At 43.6% G+C, this 25,282-nt stretch overlaps 1 protein-coding gene across 19 annotated transcripts in view; it reads right to left on the reverse strand.

The window, feature by feature from the left end:
- MICAL3 (microtubule associated monooxygenase, calponin and LIM domain containing 3) overlaps positions 1–25,282 on the reverse strand; it is a 2,299,897-nt gene that overhangs the window by 1,195,044 nt on the left and 1,079,571 nt on the right. For 15 of the 19 annotated variants that reach the window (XM_069628665.1, XM_069628668.1, XM_069628663.1 and 12 more), the window contains one exon: positions 8,553–8,633. The exons of the other annotated variants lie outside the window; for them this stretch is intronic. In XM_069628665.1, coding sequence (XP_069484766.1) covers positions 8,553–8,633 — 81 coding nt within the window. The remainder of the gene's footprint in view (positions 1–8,552; positions 8,634–25,282) is intronic. 19 annotated transcript variants of the gene reach the window in all.

Here is a 25,282-nt window from a genome sequence, read left to right on the forward strand (position 1 = left end):
CTGAATACTAAGGTCCATGCCTGTGTGTGGCTTCCTCCCAATCTCAAGGTATCTCAAGGTATCATAAGGGGACATTAAATAGGTTTATAGTGGTGGCGGCAGCCCAAAGCTTCCAGGAGATGAACACAGATCTAGAAAACATCTAATCCAGTCAATTATAATTTGACGTGATGTCTCACTTTATGGAGCTAAAACATGTACTACTGTACACACCTGTCTGCAGAATTAATTTCCAGAAGAGGTGGTGATTTTTGAAATTAGGCTTTTCTGGTTTGTACACCCCTTCCCTTTTCATTAAGAGTCCTACAGAGCATTGTTGTCAAAGAAACAACATTAGCAGTCCATTATTGAGGACTGTATTCAGACACAAACTATTTACCTTAACTCACATTTTGGTTTTATATATGGCAAAATGCAAATATCTCAATTTGAGAAATGGGTAAAGATGGAAATAGTCTGGCTAAAGATCATCACATGAATTAAGATTATTATTAGCCTTTTTTGTATTCCAGGATTAAAATAAAAGAATCACCAACAGACTAAGACCAGAAAACACTTAAAGAAACATTTAATTGGGGGCGAACAGTAAACACCACAGAGGCATTTATTAGCGACTTTTATTCAATGTCTAATTCAGACAAGATGGCTAAAGTGAGCTCCATCGGCTGTTGCCATAAAAACTCCTTTCACTTCCCAGATGTGTTAAATCCAGTGTGTGCAGGATATCCAAGAACATCCAAGGGGTGGAAAATAGTTATAGGGTGAAGAGAGTAGGGGTTAAGCAAACCATAGGCCTTCTAGTACTAGTCAGAACAACGATTTTTCACAAGGGTTGAAAAAGTTATACTGACAATACAATTCGTTGTTCACTGACTTGTATTCAATATAAGGACTACATTTAAACTTCGGGAAATGTAAAGATTCTTCTACATCAAATAACTAACAGAATTATCAAAGAGGTGGGCACCTGTACACAAACCAGTCTGGAGAAAAAGCAATTGGACGTTTTACACTGTGTTTATGTTATGTTAAAGGTACTTTTATAGCGCACCGTCACCAACGGAATTGGTCCCTGGGCGCTCTGGCAGATCTGTAAACAGGAAGGACAGGTAGGGTTAGTCAGGAGGAGGGGAGAAGGAGAGTGGGAGAAGTGGTGTGCTGTTGGCAGCTTCAGCTCGGTATACACAGTGCTGGGCTTTGGTGCTAGTATCGGATCAGGCGAGGCCTCAAGTGCTGTGGGTGAGGTTTATGTGTTGTTGATGCGGTGTGGTAAAGTGCATGCAGATGGCTGGGAGAGAAATGGTTGTGTGGCTTTGTGTGTGTTTAAGTATGCAGAAGATTGAGGGTTGGGTTAGTCGGGTCTGTATCCTGATTCAGGTACTTATGATTCTGTTACAGTTGTATACCTGTGGGTTGGGTTGTTGCTGGTTCCTCGTTGGCCGACTCGCTTTGGTGGTGCTGCGCTAATCCAGTTCTATCATATTGAGTATTGTTTGGATTGGTAGTGGGGTCTGAACATAATCTTCAGGTGTGGGAGTGGGTGGATGATATCTATTCTCAGGTGAACTAGTGTGACCTTGGTCGGTAAAGGCTTTGGATGATTCGGGGTCATGTTGATATGTTGTCCTAGTGGATCCGTCTTGGTGAGCCTGTGTATTCAGATGTTCGTATCCTTCGGTCCCGACTAGTTCTTTGGTTTCCGTGGGGTGAACATCCTTGGGGATATTTTTTATTTGTAGTATTTGTGTGGTGGGCATTGTGCTTACTGCTCTGTATTGGTGGGCAGTGTGAAGTGATGAAACATTCTGTTTCTCACCCACTGGGTTGGGACTCGTGGTGCAGTGCTTCCTTTCCCTCTATATTTTGTCCTTAGGTTGTTGGGATGGTAATAGTTAAGGTCATGGTTCTCTTGATGTTTCGTCCTAGTGTTTGTCTTTGTCTTGATATGTTTACTGTCTTTGGTCGTGTTTGACCGCTTAGTATGTCGTGGGATATTTGTCTTGGCTTTTCCCATTGATTGATCAATGTGTATCGGGGTCGCTCTACGTTCATTGATGTTTTCGTTGTGTGTGCGCCCCAGTGGCCGGTCTTTGTAGTTATGACGTGAAGAGCCAGGTTTTGAGTAGTTTCCTGAATAATAGGTGGTTTCTTGTGTTACGTATGTACTTTGGAAGGTCGTTCCAGGTTTTCGGGGCTTGGTGAGAGAAGGAGGATCCTCCAAGTTTTCTTTTGTTATAGGGCTTTGGTTCCAGGAGGATTTCCATGTCTGATCCGAGCGTTCTTGATGGTTGATGTAGGTGCAGTTTGTCTCTTAGGAACTCAGCGCCTCCGTTGTGTACTGCTCTGTGCGTAATGCACATTGTTTTGAATTTTATTAGTTGTTTTATTGGTAGCCAATGTAGTGTTTTCAGCACTGGTGCGGTGTGTTCTCTTCAGGGTTTTATCCATACATTACCAAAAACATAAAATGACTAACATGGCCAAACAAGAGTGAGTTTGTTCTCAATTTCTGATGAACCATGCAGATAGAGCGCATAAGTCATTCCTTTGCATCACAGTTTAACAAAAAAAAAAAATATATATATATATATATATATTAAAAAAAAATATCCCCAAGCCAGAGGATCGGCCTGGAGGAAGTATACAGAGGATCCACAGGTGGCCCTAGCTCATCCCACTCCATGACAGGCAGGAGAGTGTTCTAGACCATGACCCGATGGATAGGAGTGACACCACCTCTTTATAGAACACAACCCATTGCTTGAGGGTAGTGGGATGCCTTTTCAGTCCCACAGACCTCAATAGCATTCCACAGCATCATCCAAATAACACTGTTGCCAGTATTGGTCCTTTAAGGGAACCAGGCACTATCCCATAGTCTGCATACTCTCTAGCACATGGTTCGGGGAGGTTGTCCCCCATAATAAGAAGTTTTCTGTGCATGATATACGGAGAGCCTGAGTAGATCTGCCACAGAACCTGAATTTATAAACAGGACTGCTCCAGAGCGCTCGCATATGGTATTTAGACAAACTTTGTGCGACTGGGTTGGGAAGCCTGAGTCGCAGGAACACCCAAAACATAATTCAGAACGAGAACTGCTCTGCAATTCCACGCCAGGATACAAAACAGTGTGGCCATGTGCTGGCTCAGGAAATGGCAGATATATAAACTCTGATGCATTTGCTTCTCTGCAAGCCAGCCACTTCAAATGCTGGCATGGAAGCTGCAGTAATTATAACAGCTCCTCTCAGTCTTACCCAAACACCTCGCCATATCAAAGCACAGAGAAGGCTTTGATGGGGGAGTGGGGCAGCAACCCACAAGGACTGCCTATGAAAGCCAAAATGCAGAAAGCCATTTATACGCTTGACCCAGCCTCCATGCCATTCACTACATTCAGCTGAACTTATTAAAGCCAACCATTCATAAGGCCCTACTAAATCCAGGACACAGATGCAGCTCCCCAAGAGGGATCTCAGCACAGGGAGATGGGTCTGCAGGGTAATTAGAGCCTATAGGCGCAGGGGCAGGTTGTGGCAGGCAATTGGAAGTTAGAGAGGGTTGAATCACAGAGCATACAACACCACACCAAAATATCAGCTAAAATGCCCAAGTCGGCATTGCAGAAAAATATTCATGAGATTTTGTTTAAACCTATATCAATACTCTTGAAGTCCTAAAAGCAAGAAGTTGAGACAGTAACATGAGCACCTGTTGTAGGCTCTGTAAAGAGATTGCAGAGAAAGAAACTCTCAAACACCTACTATTATTCTGCAAATCTTTAACAAATCTTCAAACAGAACTCTTTGGCAACTTCCTAAAGGATCTAACGACTATCACGCCTGAAGACTGGTTGGAGAGACTCAGGCAAGGAGAGTCTCAACAATCACTGCAGTGAACTCATTCTTGCATCAAGTCTTCGAGGGCATTGACAAGGCCTGATTTTTAATGACAAGGACAGAGTCTCAATACGCTACTAAGAAAGCCACACATTTGGCAACTAGATCTCTGCATAAGGTGAAAGACTTCACCTAAGTGAAAACATCAGAAATAAATGCATTTCTTTTGTATAGCGCACCAAACCCAAAGGTGACTGGGCGCAAGCAGCACACGGTAGTTAAGCTTAGGTTACAGGAAATGCAGTTTGCAGAAGTTTCAGTTTACATGGTTTATAGTGATTTCAAGTATTGCTATGACACAGTAATCTACAGTTGCCTAACTTTCATTTACAGTAATATACAGTTGCCAAGTTTAATTTACATGATTTACAGAAGTTGCAAGTGCAATTACAGTTGTGGTAGATTCATGGTGATGGGTATATAGTTGTCATTGCAGAAGAGAGCAAATGGCAGTGGTATGTAGGGATGCGGTGTCAGACATTTGGGAGTGGGCAGTAGTCGTTCTCAGCCATTTCTGAATGTTACGTCTGAAACTCAGGTAGCTTTGGTTAGTGCGGAGTGTGAGGGGGAGTGAGTTCCAAGTTTGAGCTGCCATGACCGGGAAGCTTCTGCTCCCAGACTTAACTAGGTTGAATCGTGGTATATTGAAGCAGAGTGAGTTAGCAGTCCTGGCAGGGCGATTAGAGGTTTTCCTGGTTATGCGGTTAGTGAGGTCGCTCGGGCGGCATTATTTAGGCATTTGAAGGTCAGGGAGGTTGTTTTGAGTAGGATTCTGTCCTTGATAGTCAGCCAATGGTTTTGTCTTCTGAGCTCAGAGATGTGAGCTTTATTTGGAACATTTAAAGCTGGTCTTAGGGCATTGTTCGGTAGGGTTTGAATCTTATTCAGGATATATTTATTAGCGCCCAGGTAAAGGGTATAGCAGCAGTCCAGTCGGGAGAGTATAAGGGCATTTGCTAGAGTGATGCATCTGGATGGGGATAGGTAAGGTCTGCAAGCCCTAATTAACTTGCATGTGTATTCTGAAGTCGAGGCCAAGTAGTTCACCTATTTGCTCAGTGATAAGGTGGACCAGGTAAAAACCTAAGGTTTTTACTTCTTTTCCAACCTTAATAGTGTTGTCATCTATGTAGAAAGAAGTGTAGTCGGAATTGAGTTTAAAGTTTGCTGTGGTTCCAAGGATGAGGAGTTCAGCCTTGTCATTCAGGCAGAGGCCATGAGTGGCCATCCATGCCTGAATGAGTAGGTAAATCCTGTTCACAAGAGCCGTGTCACTGAGGTGGTTGCCCGAAAGGGGTACGAGGATCTGGGTGTCGTCTGCATAGTTGGTGTAGGCGGCACACATTTTATCCAATTTGTCAAACGACAGCTTTGTGAAGATGTTGTACATAGTGGGCGAAACACATGAACCTTATGGGACGTCGCATGTTATGGGAATTGGGTCTGCTGAGCCTGAAGGGGAGAAGACTTTCATGGTTCTATGGTTTAGGAATGATTGTACCCAGGCTATTGCGTCCTTGGAGAAGTGAGCCGCAGAGGCAAGCTGGTTACATAGAACTTCATGGTCCACCAAGTGTTGATGAAGGAGGTTGCAGTACAGCTAAAGGCGGATATACGAGACAGAAGGGCGACAGAGGCAAGAGAACATCAGATGGAGGAGGTGGAAGTTAATTGACGGGGGAGGTGGCAACAGAACATTGTAAGGAAGAAGGCAGAGCTTGGAGGAGTGCAGGAGGAACCCCGAGGAGTGAAAAGGGTGTAGTAAGCAGGCAATGTGAACATGAGGGAAGAGGTAAGGTTTAAAGGAGCGATGAAGGCGCCCTAAGGTGTGAAGAAGACAGACCCAGAGAGCAGAAATGTAAATTCAAGGTCTGACATGGCTGAAGGAACGAGGCATTGTTTACACGTCAGGCAAACATGGCCACAGCCCCTTCTGCTGCAGACCCTAAGCCCAACTGAGTGTTTCTGTCTCTAGTAGCCGCTTGTGAAAGAGATCCATAGACATCTGGCAGCCTTAGCCATGAGCAACAAAAGAAAAGAGTGTGGTAAACCCCTGGGAAGAAGCACGAGAGACTAAAAAGCACTTGCTTATAACAGACAAGAAGTGGTCCCCAGAATCAAGTATGGATCAATGGTAGTAAAAAGCACTTGCTTATAACAGACAAGAAGTGGTCCCCAGAATCAAGTATGGATCAATGGTAGTCTTGTTTTTATGAGGACTCCCTTTCGAAATATATACTTCAAAGTATAAGCAACAGGAGAAATGTGACATGGCTTGGAGGACTTTTCTTTAAAAGAAATCTCAGTCCCTGCACTTTTTACAGTGCTGGGACGTCTGTCAACAGGTTATTTTATAATTATGAAGAGGAGCTGCAAGATGAGGTACAGATGTAAAAATGAACAATGAAAATAAAAGCCGTTGCTGCTACTCTCTGGACTTGGGAAGGGAACTCCTTGTAATAGAGAACCAGTCTACGAGCTTTGTATTTCCATTGTGATGCTTACTTTTGCTGATTCATATGGACTGCGTTCGGGCAGTGTTGCCTGGGAGATGGTGATCACTCTGCTAATCAAAATGTTGCATGCAAATCTCTCATAATGTAACTATAAGTGACCTTCTTAATCAATTATTCAGGTGTACACTTGTGCGCCTCCTACCAGACACTAGCGCAGTTTTGACAGAACAGTTGAGCTTATGATTTCACACTGCCTAATCATTGTGCTACAAAAAATGTTTTCCCCAACAAGAAATGAAAATCAAACGGTCAGGAGGCTAAGCACTTGTATGGGTAAACCGCAGAATTCAGTTTGCTGTACTGGACGCCCACCATACATTCCTACACCCGTCAGCAGTGGGAGGCCGACCTGCGGCTTCCCAATATCTTTCACACAAGTATAGAGGCTCTTTCCCGATGAGCCATTGGTCCGGGAAGCACAAGCAAATACAGATGGAGTGCAGAACAAGAAGGGGAAAAAGCAAGACTGACCCATTTCCGGTTCCTCCGTATTGAGGAAGGCTTTCAGGGCTTCCCAGACTTTCAAATAGACAAAGACCAAGGATACTTACAGTTAACTTCTTTGCAATATCATACTTTCAGATTGAAGTGTTGTTGGGGGTTTCATTGTAGTTCCCAAACGGTTGCATTTTGATCTGGAAATCTACCATGCAGAGGCTAATTAACTTCGGAATGGTTCTAGTAAGTTCTTTGCACTAAAACGGGGTGCCATCACAGAAAAGTGTAAATCATCACAAATGGATGCAGAAATGTATTCTGTCAGCAATGAACAACGGAAAGCATCTTGTTGCTAGATCCAATTTAAGTGGTGTCAAATACACCACATAGAGCAAGTAGCCTTGCTGCCAACGTAAGTAACATTAAACGTATGAGTTACTTAAATGGAAAGGGGTTACGCCTGTATTCAGAAATCAGGATCTCTCAGCATTGCTGCATAGTTCAGCATTGCAGACCTCTCATAAGGAGCTTTGCCTTTGAAATCTGAAACTTAGTCACTGAATAATTCCATATCAGCGGAAAAGTACACAAAAAGGAGTTCATACTCAAGCCTGGCTGCCATCTTGGCTTTGAACTCAATTTTTAATATTCACTCTTTGAATCTTTCACTTCTTAAGTGCTCTAACGTGGATCCCTGACAGACAAATGTTAACATGATATTTACATGGAGCTATCACTGCATGTTTTTTCTCCCAACAACTAAAAATACACTTTAAAAAAGGAGCTACCTTCATGACTCCACGAACAAACGAATGTATGTCAATAATACAAACATGCAATGCCAAAAGGACAATACAGTCAGAAATAACATCCAGCTGTGGTAGACAAACAAGTACAGCGTAGTTGGGCTGGATGGTGAAAAAATAAGCTGTTGACTAGCTATTAGTGCGGTAAAACAAATTAGCACAAAAAAGATGACTAAGGTTGCAAAGGGTGAGAGTGTGGTTAATTGAACATTGTGATGTTCTTGGGATTGTAACCAGAACTATTGATGAGAAAGAGGTCAATCTGATATAAGCATTACCGCAGTGAAGGAAGAGCCATCAATAGAATGGCACAGAGCGGCCCGGACGCATAATTCAAATTCTCAGTAAGTTAGGCGTCTACTCGCACCATACAAAGCAAAAAACAGCAGATTCAGAAGTCGAGAGGGAGCATGCACTAGCCGACCTGAGGAATTACATCTTCTTGACCTAAGACTTGATTCCATTATCCTATCACCTGCAGTTTTCGTCTCACCTCTCAATTTCTAAAACCACATTTTAATCTCTGCATCCTTTAAAGTGTGTTATAGCCACTTCAACCACATTTGTTTTAGTTTTTAAAATGTTTTACAGAATAAAAGCTTCAGTTTATAGTGCTCCAATATATTAACTCTGCAAGGCCGATTTGAATGAAATCATAGGGTATAAGAAAGTTCCAACAGCAATGGTTAAGTATAAGCTCTCAAAGGATAGGTCCAAGTTAGAGTATTAATAGAGTACGGTTGACATTTTCTTTGCTTCTGAATCTCCTAAATTCAAAGAGCGAAAAAGCTGGGACATGCTGGTTAAGCGTGGAAAACTAATAAGGAAAGGAGTATGGGGGAAGCAGCACCCTAAAGCGGAGTAAATCAGTGTGAAGTGTTCGTTTTTACCTGTTTCCATCGGGGCACGGGCGTGAGGTGGGCTTGCTCTCGCTGGTTCAGGAGTCGCTCCTGATAAGGCAGAAGAGTTTGCTGTTCACAGGACCAGATTGAAGGACAACAGAGGATAAATAGAAATTAAAATACAGCAGAAAGGGGGCAAAGAAAAAACAGATGAGATGCAGAAAGGAAAAGCAAAATAAAAATGTTAGCTTAACAAGAGCATTCGAAGAAATAAAAAAAGTGGATGGGAGGTCATCATTTACAGTTCTAACTGACCGAAAGGTCAGAAACAGTCCAACTGCAATAATAATAAATCTGTGGGTAAAAAAACACTAGATTTTGGAGCCCAACCTGGATCTCACTATATAGGGGAGCACTTGGATTAGTTTATTTTATACAGCACGCTAAAGCATAATTGCAACAAGGGGGAGAGCAGACAGATCCTCCCTTTCAGTATCCACTTCCTGGCGATAGCAGTGCTTAAGGTGGACACCGTTTGAGAACAAGCAATCCTGTTTCAGTTCAAACACCACTACTGGCCCTTCTACAAGCTTGGGTTTGTCAATTTACCACTTGGTGAATTTTTATGTAAAATATTTGTATTATGTTTTTGTAGGTTTTCTTACTCTACTCTATAGTTACCTTTGGAGAGCTTCACAAACCAGAAATGATAGCACTAGTATACTGGTGCAGCTCCATCACTCCATTTCACCATTTTTCTTATTGAAAGCACAAAGGAGTACTGCACTAGTCTAAAGAAACTATTCAAGATTCAAAAGGCATTGCACTGTTGAAAACAAGCATTGGCAAAGCCACCAGTTTTGGCTTTTGCATAGGCATGGCATAAGCATTTTCCAGGCAACACCCTAATGGTACAACCTGACTTTAGGACAGCAATAGTTGGAAAATGGTGTGGGAATCTGGGCATTTGATAGCAGTGCCTGGCAAATGCCTATACACAAGCCAAAACTGTTGACTTTGCCAATGTTTTTATTTAACAGGACTTCAGATGCGAGCCAACAGCACTTATAAAATCAAGCGGCTGAAGCCATAGCATTTTCATTACACCATTAGTACATTTACAGCTGCAATTAAATCTTAACTCCTCGTATACTGCTTTGAAATAACACAGTCAGGCCTTTTGTAGAACACAGTTTAATGTTGTTACTGCTTGATCGAGCTAGCTCAATGAGATCACAGGACGTCTTTGGGGAGAGGTAGGTAGTGGGTGGAAATGGCCGTAGGGATTAGGATGGTCACAGGCAGTCAATGGGTAGGTAAATAACCAAACACCACCTACAGGCTGTGTGTCTCACCCTACATTCTCGCCCTCGCTCCCATTCTCTTTCAATCACCTTCCATGACAATAGTTGTGGCAGATGGGCAGCGATTGTAGCACCACCCACCAGACAAAACTAAAATAAAAAATAATAGTGTGAACATCATCCCTATTTTCAAATCAGGGACTAGATTGGATCCTGCTACGTACAGACCAATAGCTTTGATTAATTCTTCGGCCAAAGTTCTTGCTGAACTAATTTTGAAAGATATAAATAAATGGGTGGATAGTAAGAACTTGCGGAGCCCGCTGCATACAGGGTTCAGGAAAGGTGTGGGGACCTAGATTAATGCCCTGGCTCTATCGGCTTGCATTTTAGACATAGGCAGTGCATTGGCCAAAACATTGTATGTAGCAGTTTTAGATCTAACGGCAGCCTTTGACAACAGGGACCTTGCTTTACTCTGAGGGGGAAGTAGAAGAGGTGGGATATCTAAACCAGGACTTATAAAAATGAACAAGCATCTGTATAAAACACCCTCAGCGATTTATCAAGACCAATCATAGTCACAAGAGGGATCCGGCAGGGTTGTATTCTTGGACCAATCCTCTTTAATCTCTTCCTGGCAGATTTGTGGATGGAGTTCCTCTCAAGGGGGGCTCGCACCCAAATGGGGTGATCCGAGAGTAACCATTACTGCTTACACGGGCAACCTGCTGTTAATGGAATACACCCCTTTGGGGCTTCAAAGACTTCTGGATGGGATAAATGGGTACATGGAGCGAAATTATTTGAGAATGAATCCCCAGAAATCATTTGTTTCATCTTACTCCACAAAGCGTAGGCCTCCTGGACCTTAAATCAGGCCAAGATCGAGCAGGTCCCTGCAATAATCTATCATGGGTTCCTAATCTCCCCAAATAAACAATTTCAGCTCCAATTGGAAAGCATGGTCACAAAACTGAGATCCTTCCCATTGGGACCCCTGTTCCCTCCTCTCCCTCACTCTCTCTGGCCTTCCTCCATGCAACCTCCCCCTGCTCCTTCCTCTGAAGCCAGAACCATAGAAGTCCACTTCGACTCCTCTCTCTCCTTCTTCCTCCCTCCTTCCCACTAAGGATATTGCCAAGAAGTCCCACTTTCAGCTCTTCCTTCGCAAAGGAATTCTTCCTTTTCTCACGTTCTCCTAGAGGCTCAATGTTACCAGAGCCCTGGTTCCCTCTAGGCTTGACTCTTGAAATAGCCTCCTCCTGAATCTACCTTCTTCCGTTCTGCGACCCCTCCAGCTAAAACAGAATAGGATAGCAAGACATACATTTGGCCTTAAGCCCAGGGACCGCATTTCTCCTGCCCTAAAAAGTCTTCATTGGCTCCCAGTTGCTGCACGGATTCAATTAAAATCCGTCTGTATCATGCGCAAGGTTGTCTAGGGCGGGAATCACACTATCCTCAACTCTATCTCACTAAATACTCTCCTTCTAGACCTCTACGTTCCTCTGGCACTAACTCTGTGTGAAAGCATTTTGCTAAACAGAGTAGGTGGTCGATCACTCCTCCGCTGGCTTCCTCCTATGGAACAGCCTCCCCCTCTCTCTGTGCCTCGAGAAGAACTTCCTTAAATTCAGGAAGCTCCTCAAGACTTTCCTCTTTACCGCCTCCTTCCCTTCCCTCCTCTGCTAATTTGCACAACTGCTGTGATTGGTGGCCTGGGACCTCATGCATCCTTGGGGTCCTTGACCTCCCACACCCAATCGTCCCAGCACCTGTCCACCCGCAGCACTTGCCCTTGCACTCCCTCCGCCATGGAGGCTTGCACTTACATATCGCGGCCTGTAGCCGTGTAGCACTCTCCTCACCATGCGCTTGTCTGTGGCTTACCCACGAGCATGGACACTTTAGCAGCGCCACCCCCTTCCATCTTCCTTGCTGCATTCTGAATACTCAAGGCATAGTAGGGTCGTCCTTTTTACCCCTACTGTTTTTTTTATTTTTTGTGTTTACTAATGTGTTTCACATTCTGTTCCCTCACTTTGCCCTGTGGGGGAAACAGTATTTACTTGCTGTATAGGTGCCAAACAAGTGAACAATAAATCTATGCTCAACATCGACTAAGGCAATTGTTCCGTGCACTTTGCTTTATTAGATTTCCTCCCCTCATGCTGCGTTCATACAAGTATGCAATGAATTCCTCCAAGGACAGAGCTTCTTTAATTCTCCTGGAGAGGGTGGACTTACAAGTGTTGTGTTCTTAAACACTAGTGAAGCAAATAAGAGCACTATTCACACAAATGAGCTAAGACCTGATCTCCGAAATTGACCACTTATCTAGTAGATAAAGCATTGACCAGCAATTCTAGTATCAAAATACATGGCATAACAGGTCATCACAAAAGTGTATACATGTTCTGTGATGGTTTGTTTCGGAAACAAAAAGCATCAGAAAAAAACATTCCAAAAAATAGTTTCAAAGCAACATGGTTCAGAGACATTTGCCAACCTTCATGCAATTTTTTTAAAGGTAATTTTGGTTAACATTCAACTTTTGCTACTGTGCATCACTGTCTAATAAAAAATGAATGTGATGCAGGCCCGAATTTAAAAGATTCAATAAGGGTGGGTCAGTGAAAAATTATGCAACTTCTCTTTTCACTTACATGCTGTAGAAAAAGGAGATCGCCAAGAACACGTACAAATAATAAAATGAATGCCCAGTAGTAGGAGAGTGGATCTATTTGTAAAATGCAAGATTCAAGTTATTGATATGGGCTGCAAAACCATTCAATGGTCAATGTAAATGTTTCAAGTTTTGGCAGACGTAGGAATCTAGATGGATTCACACATTGAGAAACTGGAACTAGTACTGCTGTATACTGGTCCCACAGTTGAAATATGTAGAACACAGACATCTCAAGGATTCAGATTCAGCCAAACCGGAGTGCCATGCGGAAAAAGATGAAAGGCTGAGGGTGGCACACCCAACATAGCTCTACTCCAACCCAGTACTATCTGTCTTTAACAAGTGCATCCTATTAAAAAGGAGCTATCATTCAATTTTCCCAACTCAGGGGAAATCCACAAGATAAATGGCTGACTCAGTCAGGCACATCCAATTTATCACTAATTTGGCCACAGCCTTTCATAGATTTCAGCATTCCATTCTGTATTATTGTTCCAACTCAAATGTACTTCTTTCTTTCCCAGATAGGATGAAACTCTGAGTGATGTGCACCTCACATTTAACTGCCTGAGCCCCAGCTCAGCAGGCTATTAGACATACCCGACCATCATGGAAACAAAATATGTCTTACTACCTAACTCAACGGTACTCAGTTTATCACCTTCACACGCTTTACATGCGAGTGACCACTCTAGCCCCGTCAGGCTTTCAGAGTTACTAGTCTGTAATGATATTCTGTTTAATTGTATTCACCCTAGCAGTCCTCATTTGATCACTAAAATTACTGGGCTGTCAGGGTACCTTCTTTTCTATCTCCTATTGAATCTTATGTCATGCAATCGGCTCCTTCTACTTTTATAGTATCTCCCAGGGAGATTCTTGCTGAGTTCACCTCTATTACTAATGAGGAGACCCCACTTCTTGCTCGGGCTCACGCTACCTCCTCCCCAATGGACCCCATCATATCCACACTTATTTCTAAAGTCTATCCCTTACTCGTCCCTTACTGTTTAGCCACTTCATTTTTTGCCATCCTCATTTAAACATGCTGCTATCATCCCAATCCTAAAGAAACCTTCTGCTTCTAATTTCCACGCCATTTTGCTCTAGCCATATCTCTCTAAAATTCTTGAACATACTTTTTCTCTTGTAACTTCATTCTTCCTTTCCTTGCTTTCAGTCTGGCTTCCATCCTGGCTATTACACGAAGACTGCTTGCCTCTCTGTTCTGCACTCCCTACACTCTGCACGTCACTCTAAACACTCCTGGATCTTTCTGCAGCTTTTAATACTATTGACCACATGCTTCTACTATCTGCTCACTGTTTTTGTTTTTTCTGGCTCAGATTTATCTTGGTTCAAGTCATACCTGTCCCAGAGGACTTTCTCAGTCTCTTTGGCCAGGGCTTCTTCCAAAACATTTCCGGTTATCTATGGTGTTCAAAGCTCTGTCCTTGGCCCTTTCCTCTTTTCCCTCTATACTTCTGCACTCGCTGGGGCCATTTTCTCTTTTGGTCTATCTCACCATGTCTACGCTGATGACACCCAACTTCATCTATCCTGCCCGCACTTTACTGATATTCACCATACGCTCAGCTCCCGTCTCCTTGCTATTAAATCTTGGATAACGGGCCACTTCTTGGTACTTAGGATGCTAAAACGGGTTATTTTCTTTCCTTCTACCACCATTCCACCTCCCCCCATTCATATTTCCCCCCAGCTCAGTTACCTACTTCTTCGTACGGCCCGTAATCTGGGTCTCTATTTAGACTCGGATCTCTCCTTTAATCATCATATTTCTCTTTCTGTCCGTTCCTGTCGCTTTCACTTGCACAACATTTGGAAAGCTTATCCATTCAGGACTTAAGGCCAATCAACTCTTGGTGTCTGCCTTAAGGTTTTCCTCGCTCTTCTACTCTCTTTGGACTTCCTCCATCTCGTCTAGCCCCTCTGAAATCCATATTCAGTGTCTCCATTTGGGTTGTCTCCTCGTGACTCCAGTTTGTCTCCTATGGCTGATCTGAGATGGCTTTCTTTCCTTCACCGTTTAAAATGTAATTTTCTGTGTTTGGTCTTTAAATCCCTTCATGGCCTGCACACCTATATCTCTCCTCTTATTTCATGGTATACTCCTTCTCGTCCACTCTGCTCGTCTTCTCACTCCCTTCTTGTTCCTTGTGCTCATTCTCGTTCCTTTTCTCTTCTTGCACCTTTATACTGGAATGCTCGCCCTATCTACCTTTCTTCCATTTCTCTCTACTCTACTTTCCGGGTCTCTCTGAAATCCTATCTTCTCTCTACTGGTTAAGAAGGCAAATGTAAAAACCGATCTCTGCTGTGTTTATTTTATCTCCATTTTAATGTACTGTTCTGTTCTTATGTACAGCCCTTTGGTGTAAAGCACCACATAAAAATTAAATAAATACAAATATCTTATTTCATCATCGCTTGCATCAATAGTAGACAATGTTATCAAACTCAGTAGGATGAATGGTGGACCAAAAACGGGTGCCAAGTGCCTGACATTGACCAAGCCCCAATGACCTTTCAGTTCCAGCCTTTCCCATCCAAATTCCCATTCTATATGATACTATGTAGCACCCTGAAAAAGATTGAGTGGGTCAAGTACACCTAACATTAATCTGAATGCCTCTGTCCTGCTAGCCTTTCATCTTTAACAGCTGGAAATTAAGCCTTCCTATTTTCAATTTTAAATGAACTCTTATTTCGATCAGAAGGATGGCATTAGCTCATCCTCATTGTGCTAAAACCTGATTACGGAACATACATATCCCTATAAAATTACTGGCCTCAACTGTTCTCATAAAAGCCTGCAGATAAAAGGCTCAGCCAGGCCCCTCTACACACCCCCGATCTGTGACTGCCACCACGCAAGCTCAGCCTTTCTACACTAACCGCATATTCCAAAATTCCTGGCATATCAATACCAAACAGTGAACCCTTGCTTATGTTAACCACTAGTCCCTCCCCTACCCTTTACCCACCCATCATCTCTTTGCTGCAGTACCACAGACCAGGTCCTTCGGCACCTCTAGCCACTCCCAGCCTACATATGCTTGAAACACATATCTATTGATTGTGTTTATTATTTATGAAGAGCCAACTCACCCATAGTCCCCAGAGCGCTTAACAACAACTAAAGCAACTGAAGAACCTGGTCTGTGGTACAGTACCAACTAACCACTAAAGCATTGGCAGTGTCAGTTTTCCATAGCTTGAAAACTAGGACTGTCTGAAAGACATTTCAGTGGGACCTCACATTTGCTGTGGCCGCACCAGGGTTACCACTAGTTGATGCTGGTCCTCGGCAACATTTCCACAGGAAAATCCTCCAGGTTGGTCAAGGTACTTGCTGTGGTTGCAGATGTCACCCCTTTGTCTTTTCCCAAACGTATTATATGGATGTAAAGACTTTATATATAAATCAATACAATAAATTAAACATTGATAGTCATTCAAATCCTTGGCACGTTTAGGATCAGTTAAGTACTGGCTGGAGGGGGAAATGTGAGAAAGTGCATGGACCACATGATAAATGACAAGAACACAAATAGACCACGTGAGAATGGCCCCAAAATGAGCCATGGTCCAAAGGGGGTATACATGCTCACAGTTCAGGTGTACCAAACAGGCCTTAAATTGCTGCTTCTGGTTGTGCCATATGGAGGGCAGGGATAAACAACGGCAGTGGCTTTCTTTTAACTCGAAAGAAACCTGCATGTAGAATATGCGCAGAATAATGTAAAACCTACTGTGACAACCATATAGCAGATGTGATTAGCTGTAATCATTACTTGTTTGTTTAGGTAAAACACAAACATACACAGAATCCATTTCAGATACCCATGCTTAACATTTTCCTGGAAATAGCCTCCTTTGATAGTGTCCCTGCATGTAGTCACTAAAGTCCTTTGAGGTAAAGTATGAAAAATTGCAAAAGTCAACTCTGTAGTTAACATGGCATTGTGCAGCCAAGTGGCTGCTTTTAAATACTGAATGCTGCCAGATTTGTCGAGAGAGCCGAGTGGAGCGTGTCACAGGGAGGACGGAAGCCCATTCCCAATCCAGTCAGCCCCTCAAGAAGCCTATGCCACGTCTTTGGCGATTAGAAAATAGATGGTTTTGACTTAAACATAACCTCTGACACAGTGGTCGAAGTGGGCTGGAGCGGTGCTCCTCTACTTCTTTTAAATAGATTTTACCGTTCCTATACTTTTATTTTAAAAAGAAATCGTTTCGGAACGGTTTCGTTTTAAAATAAACGTTTCGGAACACGTTGAAACTTGCACTTTTGGTGCACTGCACTGGATGTTCCCTTAAACATCAGGCGCATGTGTGTTGGGGTTTGTATTGTGCATGGGAGGGGGTGCATCAATGGGATTTGTGGGGAGCGGTGCAGGACAGTAGGGAACATAGTTCCACTACTTCTTTTCATACACTTCGGCCACTGCTCTGGCATTGCTATTGGTAACCCTACAAACCATTGCTTTTCAGCCTACCATGCCATTACAGATGTGTCTGCAGTCCTCATCACAGAAGGGGCCCTTCAAGTGGATAAAACTACATTGGCAGGGAATGACGAGAGGAGGTAAACCAACAAATCTTCTGCTCCCAGATTGCTGGTACTCCTGTATGAGCTAGCACCTGGCGCCATACCACGGACAACACAAAGAAAACTGTCTTCGGTTCCTCCCCGTATGGGGGATATGACACTCCAAAAAGTCCAGCAGAAGAATGAAAAGGGTTGGCTATATCAAAGTAAAAGGACCATTTGTCATGGGCCCTGCTGCCACTTTGGATCCTGCAAATGTAAATCAAAAGGAGGAGTGAGAGCATTGCAGCCCTCATGTGGGCATCCAAAATAATCATAAAGGCCTGTTGCCCTTCCAGGTTATGAGGGCATCGCCACCCCTCCCCCCACCCGGGGAGGATCCTGTTGCCTCGAGGGCATCCGGCACACTGAAGGGATGGGGGGGCGGACTCTCCGGGCAGGGAAGAAGTCCACTTGATGGGAGCATGCACAGATAGGGAAAAGCTCTGTCCCAGACGCCATCGGGCAGACCTCAGTGCTCTTTCCAAGGAGCAAAATAGAGAAAAGTCAGCCTGATGTGCCCAGTACCAGATTTACCCTGCAAGTGTTGTCCCTGTATTCACAGTGTCCCGGATACCTGCAACAGAATAAAAGATTTTGCACCGTCTTTCGCAGCATCTGGAACAGAGTGGGGTAATTAAACAAACAATAACTGTTGCCCGGGCTGGAGTGTGAGCTCTACTGTGGAAAAACAGACCAGAAAAATGGTCTTTGCGGCCCCCACTGTTTTCCCCAAGAGGAGAAACCCAATAAACATTTCTACATAGAATTCCAAGACTGCCCCACATACACTTTCCAGCATTAGACTTTCTCCTGTGCCCAGGAGGTCCCATTTATGTGATCCACAGCCTGCACTACAAGCTTGCCAGAGATAGCTCAAGTCTCCACAAGGACAAGTCACAAAGTAAGGAAGGTGACACTGCTGCAACCCCACCGCCCCCTTTCCCGGCCTCTACGCCAAAAGAAAGGAAAACAGTGTTGCCCAGCACCACATTACAGAAGGCGGCAATCCACCATGTAAGTAGTTGCCACAGCTAGTCTGGCCATTGTTACCAAAAAGCATCAGCTCCATGTCCTTGCAGACCAGAAACGTGAGGCGGACAAGTAGATCAAGTTTTTCCAAAAGGGTGTGATAAACGCCTCGCTTTCCCTAACCTAACAAGGATTTCCCTGGGTGTCAAGCTAAGGCTAAAGAAAACCCCACTAATATCAAAAGGTATCGGTCCCTCACACCGATACGTACAAAAAAATCATACAGGTTTCATATGTTCAAACAACAAAATAGCAATTATGTTCAAACACACTTTATAATTATATATCCTTATAACAAGGGTCGGATAGCCTTCCCCAGGATTAATGCAGGATTCTCCAAATAAAAGTTTCAAATAAGAACGTTCAATTTACAAGTTCTGCTTTACGCGCCAGACGAAGTTTCTTTCACTACGCAAGTCTTGCACTTGGACTGTCTTATTACTAAACAAGATTCATCACTTCAAAAAATGATTGTCCAAAGCTTCCACAAGCTCTTGCCTGATAAACCAAAAAGTCTTTGTCTTCACACCTCTAGTCACTATTTCAATATAACTTCTCCTCTTTGAAGAACAAAACTACTTTTACATTTCTTCTTCATAAACAACAATGTTTTGTCAGGATGGTTGTACCACAGGTCTTCATAATCAAAGTAGTGGACTTGCCACTTTCTTTCCACCATAACCATCTACCACAATGCAGTACTGCAATATCTTCTTCCTGGTCCGCAAACTTGCCAGGACTTCCACTAATAATTCCTTTCTTGGTATAGTCGCCTGCCAGGATAAAAACAACAACCACTACGAGTACTCTGTGGTGAGGCTTGCTTCAAACTTTAGAAAAGTCAAACTTTCAACAACATTGAGATTCACAACTTCCATAAGAATACAACACACATTGACGCTGTTGGTTTCACGGATTTGTTTGCCACATGCAATGCAGGTTATGTTCCTCTTCCCCCTTGATACTTTCTGCAAGGAGGGCTTCTCTCTGCCCACCTTTGGGTTTCTACTTTCACACCAGTTAACTGCTGGTAATGTCTCTTATTTCATTTCACTCTTTAGGAAAACTATTTCCCCTTTTTGTTATAATTGCCCTTCTTTGGTTTAGGCAATGCTGGTTGTTGATTGCCTCATCTCTACTTTGGCAATGGTGGTTACTATCTTGGTTCAATGCTGCCCTCTCTTCACTTGGGCAATAATAATGGCAAACTTTCTCCTCTCGCTTCCTCTCATTAAGAGTATCACGCCAACATTGCTTTCTTTCATTAGTTTGGTATTCAAAATACCAAAACGACCAGCGGTTCACTGCTAACGGAGACCAACTCACGGGTCACTCTCTATGCGTCCACTCAACCCGCTGCAACTTCTCCTGTCGGGTCCTGAGCTTTTGACAGCTCCAGTCACAATCCCTCGGCCTGCGCATTTCGCAAAGGGAGCCTGTCTTGTGCCTTGCATACTCGGGTGCTTGTCAGCCACCAGAGTAGGGCACAACACGAGGAGAGCTTCTCACTCCCACGGGACAGCCTGTCAAAGTTCAGTTTCCTGCTGCGTGACCTCTGCACTTCAGGTTTGACTGCCATGATTCTCTCTGAACCGTAATCCGCTATAAACACAGCAGCGGCTCTGGCGCCTGCGTTTCCCGGCCTCTGCTGCTCCCACTGCTGCTGGCTACTTCTTCAAATGGCCTGCACCTGAAGGGGCTTTAAGTATTCAAAGGTCCTGCTCAGGCAGGGGCCTTGGAACCACTAGACTGCACACTGCAGTTCTGTACTTCTGAGCCCCTCTTCCTCCTTCCAGTACCTTCAGCATTATGGGACTTGAAATCCCCAATGTTCTGGTTCCTTTTTATATCGAAGTCCTCAATTTTAAAATAGGCCATTTAAACTCCGGGATCATTCGGGAAGTTGGTTAGAAGGTTCTCCCAATTCTCCTGCCCCAAGTCCCCTCCCATGTGATTCTCGCGCAGATCACCATCGCCAGGTCAGGAAGCGTCTGCCTTTCCCTGGGCACATGAAACAGGTTCCAGGGCAGGGTCTTTGGGATAATCGCCCCTGATTCATCACAGGGGGCTCGTATTAGGAACCCAAAGTCTGCTTGGAAAATGCTGTTTACAGTGTTAAACTCTGTTTCCCAGCACTTATGTAAGTTACGGTACATGTATGTATTCTGTTACTTAAGGGTATTTACCACCAGCCTTTTAATACCTTAAAGTTGGCTTAAAGTTCATTCAAGTATAGGGTGAGGTAGCAAGTGTGACTATATATTTAAAAATATATTCAAATGTCTATTCTGTGAGTGTTCAGTTGGGGCAAAGACATATGTATTCAAATCCTATGTGCTACCTGGGATGGAGAAAGAATACAAAATACAGCTTAATCTTGTGAAGATGCTCTTAAGTGGTGTGACTCGTGTCTCCTGCCCTTCCCTCTCGCTCTTAAAGGTTGCTTGTATTCTAGAGTCGCAGGGGGAGCAGACCAGTAATGTTTTCAAAGGTACCCCTTCACATCTGACTTACTAGCTACCCTCTTAGCAAAAAGGATTGAATGAACCATGTGGAACAGTTCCAAAAGGAGAGAAAGATTTAGAATGACAAGTGCAGAATAGGTCACACACTCCCTGATGTTTTGGAGATGAAGTAGTACATGGAATAAAAGCCAAGGCATGTTTTGGTTTTCATGGACTACCTTAACAGCATCTAGAGAGCAATGTTTCTGAATCTCTAGTAGGTACACCCACTGGGGACAGTAGAGGAGATGGTGGAAGCTTTTGATCTGAAGGTTTTTGTTTGAAAATATTTTCTTTTTGCACCTTTGCCTCCGTAGATTCCTGTGGGAACCCATTCTCTTTGCTCGTTTTGAACCCTGTCCTGACTTTTTGTAGGCCAGGAACACATTCTGCGTCCCTTATCTTTTTTTTTTTAATAGGTTGTTTATTATGTGCCTATACACATACATGTCTCAAGAAGCAACAAAGCAAGGTTAGGAGGGCGAGGGTGGAACCTACTAGGCCTTGTACATTCCGATCGTGCAAGTGCAGGTTATTCATAACATGCTTTGTTTCAAGCGCGGATCCAGGATTCGAACCTGTGTTGCTCGGCGTGGTCTCGCTTCCAAGACCTGCGCGTTGCCACCAAGCTATTCTCCCTTCCCTTGCCCGTTTTGCTCATTCTCATGGGGAAACTGACTAGTCCCGAAGACTGTCAGTACTGGGAGACAACGCCTCTATGAGCTTTTATTTTTACATTTGCACACATCACCTTGCAGTGAAGTGAGATTTGTGGTTACTTGTTATATATAAAATGGCTTTTTGGTTACTCTGACAATATGCCAAAAACAAGCTGGTGGCAGTTGTGTGATTATTAAGTCGTTTGTGATATTTTACTTGTGCACTTTTACATTTGCTGCGAATGGCTACTAAAGAGGACTAGCATGCCAAGATGGCTGTGCCACAAGATTTTGGTCTGTTTGAATGTTGCAGACCTTTACTATTGGTGGGCTTGTTCCCGGCCCGAACCTTGGAGAAAAGGAGGGCTCCTGCAACTGCTCATCAGATCAACACTGAAGCCAAGACTTCTACGAAGAACAGCCCTTTGACGACCTCTGCAGCTGACCAGCATAGACCCCACTGATTGGGGCAGTGAAGCCCTGCTCCTCTGCCCGATCTCAGAACACCCTTGTTGGTGCTTCAAACCTTGGACCAGTGGGAACAATCAGGCTTGACCCGGGCTCGAGGATCCGTGCCTTCTGAGCATTCAAAAGTGTTCCTGGACTGGCCAGCTCTCTCTCCTGGGCTACCTCGTTGCATCCGCCGCTCTGAGCAGAACTTGGCAGATATCCACTGTGTGCCACAAGCCGCCTGCTCCTGCATTTTAAGCCATCTCACTGCAAGGGAAGCTCAGCTGGGGCTACTTCTGTGTTTGCAGCTGTACGATCACCTGTCAATGCCGGACCGTGGTGACCTTCGTTGGAACTTTTCTTCGTGTTCCTGAGGTGTCCTGTGGCTGTCTCTACTGCAGAAATTGTACTTTGGCTTTGTTTGGGTCTTCAACTGGGAGGTGTCCAGAACAGATACCTTTTCACTGCGACCGACTGAAAATAAATCCCATGTAGACACAAAGTAGCCTTCTATCTAGATGTCCCTCAGAGTGGTAGTAAGAACAGAACAAAGAACCCAGAACAAAGTCTGGAGCCTACACAAGTGGAATCTAGTACATCCTGAGCCATGGGGGCAAGTCTATATCCTGTTTTCTCCCCCTGTATCCCATAGGCTGCCCTGGTATAAAGTCCTAACTCACTCTGACCTAACCTTGGGGGTGAAACAAAGTTTAAGGATCCTTTCCTAGTGAATAGGATGGGGTGGAGTCTTATCTGGAACTTTACTAAATACTTTGAAAAATCACAAAATTCTCTAGCAAATCCTTGAAAGAAGGAAAATGCCCCCCCACGTCCCATTTGATCACGTTAGTGCAGGGCTTGTACTCAAATAAGGTGGTGGTGCGCTACGGCTTAACAACCGAGGTGACGGATTCATTTAAAATATCTAAAGGTGTAAGATAGGGCTGTGTGCTCACCCTTCTCTTGTTTTGCATCTATATCGAAGAGATCATTGATACCAGTTTATTAGAATGTATCGGTTGTCCCAAATCAGGAGTCAATAAATATCCTGCTTTATTTTCTGCAGACTATGACGTTCTGCTGTCTTCATCTCCCCAGGGGCTTAGTTCAACAATGTGTTTGAGGAATTAAACCGAGCATGAACATTACCAAAACAAAAAGGTATTGGTTTTCAAACCAATGTTTGCCAGGCGGTGTGGCCTGTCCATGTATTTTGCTGATCACAGGCTAGAACAAGTGACGTCTTATGATTACTTAGGAATAAAATTTCACGAGACTGGGCTGTGGTCTGCCAAAGTGGACAAAGCTTGCATCCGTTTGGAAAAGTATAGCAGGGGTTAGATCTTTTTTTTCAACAGGCACCTTGCGGGTGAGGTGTCTCCAGCTATTGAGCTGTATAAAAAGCAAGCAATCCCTGCCGCACTGTTTGGTGCAGAATTGTGGGGTTTTGGTAACCTTCAGATTCTTATGAGGGAGGAATATCCATTGGGGAAAAAGCTTCTTGCCCAGAGTCCTCCTAATGCACCTGCGCACCTTGAGACCAATGATACCCAATTGAGGAGTTTGCCTCAACCCTTCCTCTTGCCTACTGGGGTAGGCTGTGGAGTACAGAGGGTCTTGTCAAATACTGTAATTTACTGATCCATGTTTTGGGTTTGGAGGGGGCTAGACATGTGAAACTGTTTTTAACCAATATTAACGAGACTAGCCTTTGGAATGATCCGGCCAGGATAGTTAAAGCTGCACTAGGGAGAATAAAAAGGATGCCAATCATCCTGGTAAGGAAACATTTGGAAGATGCTGCATATAGGTTGAGTTTAGGCCCAGTTTACCTTTTATCCAAGCCAGATTTTGGCTTTGAGATATATCTCTATGTTCCTTCTTCCCTTTATGCTAGATGCCCGTTTATGATCTTCAGGATGGATACACTTGGGCTGACTTCATTTACAAAAGATTGGGGAAGTAAGAATGCAGGGATCTGCTCTATGTGCAACTTGGGAGAGGAGGCTGAAGTCAATTTCCTGTTCATCTGTGATCAGTATAGAGTACTGAGAATTCGGTATTTGAGAGCTCCTCTTAAAGTAGCCAGTGTACGGAGCACCTTGGATGCTTGTGGCTTTTGCAGAGGGACTGAGGATCTGGACCGTGTCTCCAGTGTTAACCAATACATCTTTAGAGTGTGGCTCTGGAGGATGAAACCGATAGAGCCCGAGGGTCAAGAAACTGCTTTTACTGACACTAGTAAGGCCAGTTAAATATAGGGCTATAACTCTACTTGATATAGGATCTGCGAGTTCTCGCCCCTTATTGTAATGTTAGCTAACGGTTTTTATTATGTCTTTTTAATACATGAATGGATCACTGAACAGGTTTTCTTTTGGAAATGTTAATGTGCTAAGAGTATAGAGAACATGTGTCCTCTAGCTGTATATTATTCTTGCATCATTGATTGTTTTTGTTTTTATTTTTTGTAAATTATGGTTTTATGCCGGATAAAGTATTTGATGATTCTGATGAGAATAGGCTAAGGGAAGTATTAAGGAGATTGGGTGAGGCGGGCCATACGAAGGACATTGGAGAAGAGGAAGTTTAGGGAGTCGCAGGTTGACTATTTAGGATTCAATATGTCTGATAATGGTGGGAGGCCCAAAAGAAGTACAATAAAAGCCATGTCAGAAACAAGAAAACCCAACAACAAATTAGAAGTTTCTTCTTTTCTGGGTCTAACAATATTATGTTACATTTATTAGAGATTTGTCGAGCAACACAACATGAGGAGGAAACTCACCAGAAAAGGAGTGCAATTTATCTGGACTAGTGACTGATATGGAGTTGAGGAGTGAAAGAGGAAATTATGTATGCCCCTATATTGAAGGGTTACAGAGATTAAGGACTATGGTGTACATTGATATCAGTGACATGGGTCTAGGTGCTGTGTTCATGCAAGAGGAAGGGAGGGAACACATTTAACATAGTAGCTTTTGCATCTAGAACTCTTAAAAGATGTTGAGACACGAAATTCAGTCATTCAGCAAGAGGCTCTTGCAGTGGTGTGGGCCATCACAAAATTCAAAGTATATCTTGATGGTAGGCATTTTGTGGTAAGAACTGATCACAAGCTGTTGGCGGCAGTTTGTAAAAAGGTTTGGATGGGGTATCTAGAACAATTGTGAAGTGGGTGACGAGATTACAAGGATTGGATTTTGCTGTTCAACATGTGTTGGATAAGGATAATGTTGTAGCTGACGGTTTGTCGAGGAAACCCAGATGGAGAGGATGCATGAGAGTGTGGCGTGGAAGATGTTAAAGACATTTTTGTGGTGGAAGATCGCCTTAAAGAAGAGTTGGCAGGAGGCTTGTTAATGAGATTAAGTATATCAAGAAGTGAAGAAACAAGTACTGAATAATTGGAAGATGTAAGGGGAGTGTTCCTAAAGTTCCACTTGGAGGTAAGACTTTAATAAATTTATCTGTGGTTTGTAGATCCCCAACTCTTAGTATCAGTTCGTACTAAGAGACCTTGGT

Source organism: Ambystoma mexicanum, chromosome 12 (assembly GCF_040938575.1).
Source record: "Ambystoma mexicanum isolate Mex_15411 chromosome 12, UKY_AmexF1_1, whole genome shotgun sequence".
Classification (NCBI taxonomy): Eukaryota; Metazoa; Chordata; class Amphibia; order Caudata; family Ambystomatidae; genus Ambystoma; species Ambystoma mexicanum.